This window comes from Alligator mississippiensis, chromosome 1, assembly GCF_030867095.1.
Source record: "Alligator mississippiensis isolate rAllMis1 chromosome 1, rAllMis1, whole genome shotgun sequence".
Taxonomy (NCBI): domain Eukaryota; kingdom Metazoa; phylum Chordata; order Crocodylia; family Alligatoridae; genus Alligator; species Alligator mississippiensis.
The window spans coordinates 396,331,238-396,342,653 of NC_081824.1; the positions used below are offsets into that span (position 1 = coordinate 396,331,238).

General features: G+C 39.5%; 1 protein-coding gene across 5 annotated transcripts in view; it reads left to right on the forward strand.

The window, feature by feature from the left end:
* The window catches only part of PCDH9 (protocadherin 9), a 1,019,420-nt gene extending 1,008,471 nt beyond the window's left edge, over positions 1 to 10,949 (forward strand). For 4 of the 5 annotated variants that reach the window (XM_059722410.1, XM_019488559.2, XM_019488561.2 and 1 more), the window contains one exon: positions 8,722 to 10,949. In XM_059722410.1, coding sequence (XP_059578393.1) covers positions 8,722 to 9,095 — 374 coding nt within the window. In that variant the 3' untranslated portion in view covers positions 9,096 to 10,949. The remainder of the gene's footprint in view (positions 1 to 8,721) is intronic. The other variant, XM_059722502.1, reaches the window with a different exon arrangement.
* The last annotated feature ends 467 nt before the right edge of the window (positions 10,950 to 11,416 follow it).

Below are 11,416 nucleotides of genomic sequence, written 5' to 3' on the forward strand. Positions count from 1 at the left end.
TTTTGGTTAGGACACTCCCTGCTCCTGTCTTTTTCTTTAAAATGCCTAGATAGTACTTGAATCAGGGAACAGAACCCAGGTTTCACCCCTGGCAGCCAGGGGCAGATATATATTCATTTTCTAACTGTTTTAGGGGCCCCACGGGCTGGTTAGAATGGCCTGGTGGGCCGCATTCGGCCCACGGGCTGCATTCTGCCCACCCCGGTAGAGATAGAGGAAAACCAAGAGTGCATTACTCTCTCTGGCCCAAATAATCTTACATTCTTGTATTTGCAGTAATGTAGCTTCTACAAAAATGACAGAATTGCACTCCCTGCCTTGCATACAACCTTGTAGCCAGTCTCCTAGAGGGTGGGAACCTGCATTTGAATTTCCTCAGCTTGGGGAAGGAACTAGATGTGGGTGTTTCATATCAGTGGTGGGAGTTTTAATCTCTAGACTACAGTTAAAGGAAGCAGCTGATTTAAAACAAAATAAAAAAGCCCACTGCTTGGTTTTTGAATGACAAGACATAAGCATCCTTCATCAAAAGACTGCTCTAACTGCTACACTACATGGCATAAGAAGGAGACACGTTCCACCAAGAACGGTTGGAGAACGCCTACTGAACTGACCCTCACATTCGGGATCAGAATGAGGCTTAGGCATGAGCTGGGGAGAAGCTGCTCAGTCCAGCCAAAGCCTAGAACAGTTTTGGCATGCACGGAGGTATCTAGATACATGAGAACTTTGGCGTGGAGAAGTAAAATGCCTGCAGAATTCAGGTGCTTCTGTGGTCACAACTTTAGATTTATACTCCTAAATTCTCCTCAGTCCTGCCTAAGGCATTGGAGTCCTTTCTTATACTGCTACACTTGCCCCTCTTGATTACCTTTTTACTTCTCCAGTAAGATTCTGACCAATGTGAGTGTGAAGGCAGGGGAGATATGCACTGTTATAGACTAACTATGGACCCCGGCTCTTTGGCAAGATTTGAACCTGTTCCTGTGTTCAGTAATGTCTGTGTGAAAGATGGGATTTTTGCTGTGTGGGTCGCAGTGGCAGAACCTATTATTTAATTAATGATAATCAGAAAAGATAATTTTTGACGTGTGTGGGTTTATGGCTTTGTTTTGTTTTCTTACATGACATAGAATTAAAAAAAAAAAGGCTTTCATGTTGACTCTGTTGATATTTGAGTGGGGGGGAGAGCTGTGACAGTCTCATCATTTTTATGTAAACCATTTCCCCCCTTTACAGTTATTATATACAATCGTTTAAAAAAATCTTTAAGCAATGTGGGAATAGCCAATAATTAGCAGATGGGAAGGTTACATAAAACCCGGAATGTGTTGTCTCTTCTGGGAAGGTCATTTTACAATGTGGCATATGAATGTGTATTTTTCAGCTTCAAAGAAAAAGCTACTTTCTGTACCCAGTTCAAAATCTAGTTGTGGCCGTGCTCAAATCTACTATTCCTTGCAACAGTGGCACCTGGGTAAGGGATTACAACTAATAGTGGGGGCTAAATAGTCTCTGAGTAGAATTCATCTGGTGGTCTTGATTCTTTCACAGTAAAAAATGAGTCTCCAGCCTTGGACAAAAGAGTTTTGAAAAAGCAGGTTGAAAAGCAGCTGGTCAGCATGCCAGAAGCGAGTGCTAATTGCAACAGTGAGTTAATCAATGAAATAACAGTTTAGCTTCTGGGTATAATAAAAAAAGATAAAAGACCACTCAGAATTTCCACTATTAGGGTATGGCCAGCACTTGACTGGCATAGATTATTTTCCTGCTCACACCTGTCTCCTTTTGAGGCAGCAAGTCATGCATCTGCCTGACAGCTATTAACAGAATAAAATAACTACCACAACAACAAAAAAGCATTTTGGGGTTATGATCTGATATAAATATTTACAAAGACAATTTAAGGGAGTGTTTGCTACGTACTTTTGTGTCTGCTTTCAAAACAGTTAAATCCAGAGACAGATGGCTTGTACAGTTTTATCAGCATTTGTGTCATTATATATTCAAGCAGCCGAGACTGATAACCAGGCTCATGTATTACGGATTGTTCGGAGAACAAATACTTTGAAAAAAGCATATCAATAAAGTACTTCAGTGTGGAAAAACTTGATACAGAAATTCCAGTGACATTTTTATGGAGAGAAAGGAAACAAATTAATGCAATTATGAAATTAAAGCAGCAGGAGAAGGTTTTTAAGTGGTGCCATTGTATGCAGTAATGAAACAACTTCAGAAAATTGGGTGAAAGCTATTGTTCACTGGTGGTGGAAGAGAAAGATAATTGCCATTAAGTCAACATTATACTTTCTCACTACAAAGCAGCTAGTTCTACCATGCTGCAAACCCCAAAAGATTCCCTCCCCCATCATGCTACTCATGATCATTTAACGTGTGCTATACAACAGCAAGGAGAACAGAAAGAAAGAACTGTCTACATTGAAAACATAATTATACAGGACAGGAGATGAAGAAAACAGTGCTACTGGAGACTTTTATGTGCTTGTAGCTCATATTTTATCTAAAGTCATTCCCTCTCCCCCTGCCCCATTCACATATATCCTGTAGAAGGACATTTGCAGACCCCTAGCATGTCAATTATAGTAATATTAAAAGTATCACGATTGGGCATTGAAGCCATAGTCTGAGATTAGTTTTATACACAGTAGATGTACATCATAAAAGAGACTACTTTGCAAATTAGTATATACTGTTATTCCATTTGCACAATATTAAATATGTATTCTCTTAACCCAAAATGCTACCGCACTTGGATATAAAGATAATGTTGCCTCAATTTAAAAAAAAAACCATATAAATATATACATGTTTATAATTTATATAAAGTTCTTTATGGCAACTAATGAAATTCTGTGATAGCTAATCCTCCCAACCCCCTTCTGAGGCAGGCAAATAGTATCTTGCATTTTACAAAGTGGGGAAACTGAGTCAGAGAGATGTAGAGACTTGTTGCAAAGCTATGGAGGGAACTACTATTATAAGAGTATTCCTGATTTCCACTAGGGGTTAGAGCCCAAACTCCCCACTGTATTTTGTGACTGGGGGAGATGGTTAACCAAGAAAGCAGCTCCCAGTCCTGCCTTCGGAAAGTCTTAGAAATAACCACCACCACAGCTAGCAACTGGCCCTGCCACCACCAGTAGCACAGCAAGCAACACTGTTCCATGCACCACCACTGTCTGAGATAAAAACTACCCTGTTCTGCCTCTCATTTAGAGGTAGGTACCTCTCGGGTGCACCTGCAAGTAAAGTGAGCAATATTCGGCTTCAGAACATGCAACACTTCTTTCATAATTGTCTTCCATAGATTTAGAGAATGGGGCATGGGGAGCACTCTTACATCTCTTTGAAATACACTGGATACCTGGCCTTGCAGAAAGCCAAACTAGGAAAGCAATATTTTACTAAAAAATAATACAGGAAATATCCATCCTAATAAGGTAATCACCCCATTATTAATTCCACAAAACTGTCCTGTTGCTGTTCAGTAGACAGTCTCTTGTTCTTAGCAATGCACATTTAAATTTGCCTGTCATCTAAATACTCCAGAGCAGTCCATAAACTTTGCGCCTTAAGAAATTTGTAAAGCTTGTATAAAATCCATTCTCAGATTAGCTGTATTAATGGTCTAGAACTATTTCTAAGGAAAGCTAAACACATGAAATAAATCTCTCCAGGAAGAGTTTGACATGGCTTATAGGGCCATATGCATATTTTGGCCTAAGTAAAAACAGCTTATATATTCAAATTCTGAACAGAAAAGACTTCCTATGTATTTGCACTTTATTTTACTTTATTTAGCTAAACAGAGAAATGTAACATATCTACTTCGCTACTGTGCAACTGAAAGCTCTCTTGTTAACCTGCTATTACAGTGCAAATTGGAAGCGCAAAGTGCATGCACTGTATTTCTTGAAATGTGTCATTCTCTAGTGAAGGGCTTTCTTTGTGTATTGAAAGTTTTAATCCCTCCCAAACCTTTCCTCCTTGGGTCAGCAAGATAGTATTGTATTGTGTGAGCAGTCTGGTTGAAAATAGTTTTGCCACTTCTCACTTTCTTCCTGTGAAAACGGGAAAAACCTAATTAAAATTAAATTTCTGTTGTCAGCAGAAAAAAAAATCAGCTTTAAACCTATAGATTAACCTTTGGAAATGTTAACAATATACTGGGAGTACTTCCTTTACTTACTATTGCTTTTTCGTAGTAAGTACCTGCCTCAGTTTGATTATAGCTCCATGCTGGAAATTCAAGAAGTTTTGTTTTTTTTTTTTTAAATAGCAGAAGAATATCTCTCTTCCAGTAAATTATTACTGTTCTCATTTTAAAATCAAGGTTCTTAGTTGTCCTTGAAATTTTTCCTAAGCTGCTGCTTGGCAGCCATTTTTCCCCTCTAAATGTGATGTAAATATTTCATCTTGTCTTGCTGTAAATAACGCTGCATTTGCTGTCCTTATATTTTTCCAGATGATTGCAATGGGAGATTTGCTTGCTTAGGGATTGCAGGAGTAGATTTTAGGTCTCCTAGTCATGGGTCATCTAGATAAAAAGAATTTTGAATGTATGGTTTATTGTTTGCTTGAATATTCACTCTCTGTTGTGTACTTCTCAGCTATTCAAAAGTTGTCTCTGCTTCGAAGGTCTCTGTCAGAGACTATTTGTGAATTGGGTTTGTTTTAAAAGAAAAATAATATCTTACATTTGCTGGAGCATGCAGCAGATAACCTATGGAAATCACTGCCTCAGGATGCTAGAAGGCCATATACTTTTTTACATTAAGGAAATAAATAAATAGGGCATTTGGAAAAAAAAATAGCAGCTGCAGTTAGACTAGTTAGCAGGGATCCTGGTTTTATCTGATAAAAAAAAAAAATTCAGTTTTTGGATTGAAAAAAGTAACCCACTTTTTATATACATAACCCTCTCTTTCTCTCTCTCTCTATATATAGATATATACACATATATAACTAAAAAAGTAACCCAACATCCACATTTTTTTTGTGATTAAAAAGAAAAGTCTCTCTCTTTCTCTGTATATATCTATATCTCTATCTAGATATCTAGGAAGATATATATATATCTAGAGAGAGCGAGAGAGAGAGAGACTTTTCTTTTTAATCACAAAAAAATGTGGATGTTGGGTTACTTTTTTAATCAGAAAATTGGGGATATTTTTTAATCAGAGAAAACCAGGATCCCTGCTAATTAGGATAACCTGCAGATTTGGAATTAAACTTACTACGAAGGCTGCCATGCTATATTTGAAGCAGTAGATGAGATCAAAATCTCCATTGGCACAGAAGCACAGGCATTGTCTAAGTATTTTCCATGGTAATTTCTAGCCCAAATTATAACATTTTGTAAAAGAAATGCTTTTTTGCTGACACACCACTGACAGCCTGATTGGGGGGGGGGGGGTATTTTTCCTCTGATTAGCAGCACTTTAAGATACTTCATAACTTCAGTATTCATGCCTGCCTGCTTAACCTTATTCTGAAAAATCAATCTGTATTTTCCTTCATGTCACTTGACTGTTTAATCAGAAAAGAAAAAAATGTCTCTTTAACTCTTTGACTGTCTGTACGTGTAGGCAGTTGATTTGTTCTGAAGTAAAAAAAAGGCTTCTCTCTTGAAATTCCTGATCAAAATCATCATAAATTTAGTAACAAATCATGACAAAGCATATCTCAGATGTTGAGAAATGGGTAGCAAAGACACACATGGAGGTTTTATCAGTCTTTTAGAATGTCTTGTCCTTTGAATAAATCTAGTCTGATCAGATCAGCAACTCCTCTGTAAGTTCAGTCACTTAGAAACATGCTAAGACTGTAGAGAGGTTAGCCCTGGCTGAATATATGGGTGACTTGTCTGCTGAACAGACTGTAAGGTGCCTGCAGCCAGCCAGCTGTGCCCTCAGTAGTGTGTGAAAGACAAAGTAGATCTTTAATATGCACAGTACATTAGCAGACTGTTTCTAGTTCCTGTGTTTTCATAGGCATAATCTATAAGGGATTAGGAAAACAGTTTTTTTATCAGCTACAAGAAATACAAAACTTACAGAAGGGTCCCATCTTACATACCCTTTTCTTCATATGGTTGCATAGCAAACAGATCTCTAGAAGAATCACTATATTTCTTGTACTTCTTGTATTTTTTTGCCATGATGTGAAGCAGTGGGGACCAATACTTTTTTTGGCAGGCATGCCACAAATTAGCCCCACATCTGCCCTGAGTGCCACTCCTATCTTCTTTCCCTGCCTGATCAGCTGCTCTGCTTTCAGGTTCCTGCTCTGTGCTCTCTGATCAACAGGGACCCTGGTTTTATCTGATAAATCTAGCTTGATAAAAAAAAAAAAAAAATCCCCAATTTTTGGATTCAAAAAGTAACCCAAAATCCACATTTTTCTGTGATTAAAATGAAACTATATATATGCAGTGTGCGGGCCGCGTCCCGATCCCACCTTTGTCGCCATGTGCGGCGGCGATTCCGATCTCATTCCCGTCGCCATGTGCGAGCCGGGGGCGACTTTGTAGCACATGGGCTGTGGCCGGCAGCCCGGGCATGTGGGGCTGGAGAGAACCGCGGGGCGGTTTAGCGCATGCGAGTTAGAATTAGTTACGGAGGCGTAATGGTTGATTGAAAAGATTGTTTACTTACACCAAAAGATGGTCATGGTGCAGGCAGAAAACTTGCTTGAGTTACAGTTGCAGATAGAAAAGAAGAGAGACGGACTAGAGTTCCTCCCCGTGAACACTCTTCTAGCCCATCCGGTTGGAGGCTCTAAACCGCGAGCCCGTTGGACCAACCGGAGAAAGTACGTACAGTAAAGAGCTCTGAATACACTCACTCACACGAAGTTTGCTAGGCTCCGGGGATCCGGCTTTAGTATACAGGATGGGATATGTCTAGGAATTTATCGGCAACAGGGAGAGGCTAGAGGCTGATCAGACCCCTGTTGCCTGCTTGAAATGCGTTGGGTCCGTGAGGATCCGCAGCGCTTAGAGATCTTCACACAGCGTGAAGTCTCCCCCTCCTGGTGTTTGTGGAGTCCTTCAACTTGGGCGGAAACCACACAAGCTTTTTATACGGCTAGCAAGCCAATCACTAGCCGCCACGTGTGAATAATTTAGAACTAGCCAATGGTGGGGCACAAATTTGAATACGAATGGCGGGAACTCCTTGCAACATGCATCTCTGTGCTGCAACAAAGAAATGCACCCTGCAAAGAAAGCTACAAAACAGCGGGAACTTCTTTTGCACCCGGGGTTCTCCTTTGCAGCGGAAAACTCCACCGTGCAAAGAAGCTGCAATTTGGCGGGAAATAATTCAGTGGTGCCAAAGCACACACAAAACAAAAATCACAACTTTGGGTTGTGACATGCAGTAGTGATTCATTTTAATCATGGAAAAATGTGGATTTTGGGTTACTTCTTGTAATCCAAAAATTGGGGATTTTTTTTTTTTTAATCAGAGAAAACCAGGATCCCTACTCATCAATCTGCTGATCTGTTTCTGCTCCCTGCCCCATCTGCCACTGTGTTGCCTGTCCCATCTCTAGTCTGCCATGTGCCACACACAGTCTGCTTGTGCTACTTGCAGTACGCATGCTGCAGGTTGGCTGCCCTGCAGGCTGCCCTGATTTATCAGGGTAAATCTACATTCTCGCCTCCATTTCGGGACATTTTGCACAACTCTGGTCCTGCAGCATGGTAGAATTGAGAGATAATTGTCCAGAATTCTCTATCATCAGGGAGTTCTCAGCTGATATAAAGCCATGCAGCATGCTAGTTCATTGAAATACCTTGAATCTGGATTTATGGTGAGGACAGAGCAGAACACAACTGGATATGTCAAGTTCCCACTATCACAAAGTCCCATGAAGAACTTGGGTTGATAATGTTACTCCCACCTGTGTTTTTTACCTACCCTTAGCAGACGTATAATGGCCAAGGTCTGCACCTTGGGCAGCTGTGGTGGCAGCAGGGGCCCGGCTGGCTGGGGCAGATGAGCCACTAGCAACGGTGGTTACATTTATGTGCCCTGTCTAATTGGGTACTTGGGGCTGGTATCCTGGTCATGCATGCATGTTATGTTAATGATCCTTAGTTGCAAGGGGTTGTTAGAACACAGGATCTAAACTGATTCATATCAAGCATTTGCATCTGCTGGCCAGATGCATATAACTACTTGAACTACCTTTCCATTTTTGAAGAATTGAAGAAGTGGGAAGTATGTGTACAAAGACCTAGAACAGTGGTTTTCAACCTTTTTTTGATTTGTGGACCCCTAAATAATTCTGAATGGCATTGTGGACCCCTTTGTAGATTTCAAATGGAGGTGGTAACCCCTTTGAATTGTAAATGTGGATATTCACATACTTTTGATTGATCATAGTCATTTTTCACAAAACCCTTAGATATAGTCTGTGGACTTGCAGGGGTCCACAGACCACAGGTTGAAACTCACTGATCTAGAAGAATATGTACAATATAGTAATGACGTCGCTGACAACCATCCACATAAGGCACTCGGGCATTGACATGATGACAACTTGTAAATAACTTTAGATACTTTTTCTTATTCTTTCAAAAGGCAGGAGTTCATGCAACTTTAATGGAAATATTTTTTAAGCAAAAGTCCAATATTATTTCTTACACTCTCTTCCTCTTTCTTTTGTCTCTCTTTCCCCACCCCCCCACAGATGGGCCTCTTGGTCCACGAGGATTAGCTGAAGCCACAGAAATGTGCACTCAAGAATGCCTAGTTTTGGGTCACTCTGATAACTGTTGGATGCCTCCTGGCCTGGGTCCATACCAGCAGCCAAAGTCTCCTCTCTCCACGTTTGCACCTCAAAAAGAATGGGTTAAGAAGGACAAACTAGTGAATGGACACACATTGACAAGAACCTGGAAAGAAGATAGCAACAGAAACCAGTTCAGTGATCGAAAGCAGTATGGTTCCAGTGAGGGCCATTTCAATGCTGGCAATCACATGACTGATATTCCTTTGGCTAACTTGAAGTCTTATAAACAGGCTTCAGGAGCTGTTGAGAGTCCAAAGGAACACCAGCTATAAAAAATGGTTACTTTGGACCAATGACTTTAGCCTACGTAGACTTGCTAATTCTGTGTGTGTGTCAGAGCTTTATGTACTGGGTAGACCTCTAGAACTATGCTTCATATAGCAGATATGCATATCTTTATGTTAGCACCATGGAGGGTATGATGTCCTGCAACACAAAAGAGCATTTCTGCTAATTATGTGGTTTTGTTAAATGGACATGATTAAACTCTACAGAGATCTCTCCAGTTTGCAAATATCCTTTTTTGTTTGTTTGTTTGTTTTTTGACCCTGGACTGCTGCTATGAACAATGGAAGATGCATTTGGAGAGTGAAAGAATGAGAGAAAAAATTCAGTGGACTGCAATGATTGAAAAGCATATCCAGTTAGAAAATTGTGCTCTTGTTGTCATTGATCTGTGCTGGGACCGCTATACTTGACATCATACTACAAACAAAACAACTAAAACTATAAACATTAAACCTATTGTGCTATTAACAACATTAGTGGACACTTGTAAGTCAATCAGTGTTCAAGTATTTGTAAATAGAAACAATTATTACTAACAAATTTTGTGTACTTATAACGTTCACCTAAAAAGATACTGTAGCATAATTCTGTGTTTCACAGTTGCTTTTTAATTTCTTTCATTTGCTTCCTGTTGTTTTGTTTTTCCTTTCAGTGATGGTGTTTCTGTGTTAGTAGTCTGTCTGACACACAATGTTCCAAGGAACTTAAAACACTTGTGTTAAAAAGTTTTAAAAAAGGAAAAAAAAATTAAAAAAAAGACTCTTGCTTCTGTGTAGACGCTGGAAAACAAAATTGTTTTCAAATAATACGCAACAAAAAGATTTATGCAAGGGCGTTAAACTTTTGCAACTTTATTTTTATTTCCATTCTGTTTTGCAAAGCAAGGGAACTGCAAAAAAATTAAAAAAAAAAAAAAGAAGTTAGCTATGGGTGTTGGCGACAAGTGGAAGGGAGGGCATTAATTTAGAAACTCGGAGTTAGCTGAAGTCTCACAATTAATGTAAAGTAACTAACCTTGATCTCAGTTGCAATAGATGGAGGAAAATTTGCAGAAACAAATATAATAATCATTTTATTTCCAATTGGGCAAATGTGTGTCTATACTTAAGACAGTTTGTATTGCTGAAATAGCATTTGTGTTAATCATCCACATTAATGTTGTAGTAACACAAGTGTTTTTAGACCATAGCCACAGAATATTTAATGTGTTGTGCCTTCATGATGTAACAGAGCATTCTCCTGGTAGGCTAGTTGGGGGAACTAAAGGGTTAAATCTCTAATTATTGCTGTTTAACTGTTTGTTATCATAGTTGGTCAATGCCTGGCAGGTACCAGCGTCATGTCACTTTAGTCAAACCAGCAGAGTGACTTCTAATGTTAATAAGATCTAAGTTGCACGTAAAACAGTTCCAAATCCAAACATTCTTAGGCGGTTTTTGTTAAGGCATGACAGATGATTTAAACAAATAAATAGCATGCAAAAAAGTCCTTACAGAAAAAAAAGGTAAAGTTATCTTATGCCACTGTTAAACATCAGTCTTACAATAACAAAGTTAGGTAATCTGAAGGTTAATTTGTTTTTACCAAAAACAGGCATTTTGTTTTGCTTTGCTTTGCTTTGTTTTGTTGTATATAGCAGTTCACATTTTTTTCCTCCACAGTATAAAGGTATAAAATGGGTTAGGGGTGCATTGCTTATTACAGTACTTATGTCAGTTTGTGAGGGGTGTTTGATGACTTTGACAGAATAAATATCTAAACAGTTATCCTTGTTACTGCTTTGCCAGTTCAACGTTATTTACAGTTATTCAGCTCTTGCAATAAATGTTCTGAATTCCTGATTGTGTTGTGTTAGTTCTTGGGCAAATGCCTAAGGGACTTTATTCCAATCATTTCTTTTTATCTTTTTCCCCGTTATGAATTTCCAGGTTATCTTTCTAAACATATCATTGTCCATTTGGCTCACATTTTGGATGAGGATGATACACAGTGGGTGCATCTACATGTGCATATTAATGTGCAGGAATAAACTCTGGTGCATATCGTGCTGGAGTTCATTGCTCCTGGGTGCCACATTTATATGTGCACCAAGGACTGCAGCACATTGATCTGGGTTGGAGCAGCCCCAGTTGACCTGGCTCAATGTCCTGCAGAGGGGCTGGCTGACTGGCGCATGAGGGTGCTTCAGTACAGGGTTAGCCAGCAGGCAGCCCTCACACTGAAGCACCCTCATGCCTTTGATAGCCAGGTCAGCATCTACGTGTGTGGTGCTGCACACAAAAATACGTCACAGCAGGATAGTTCT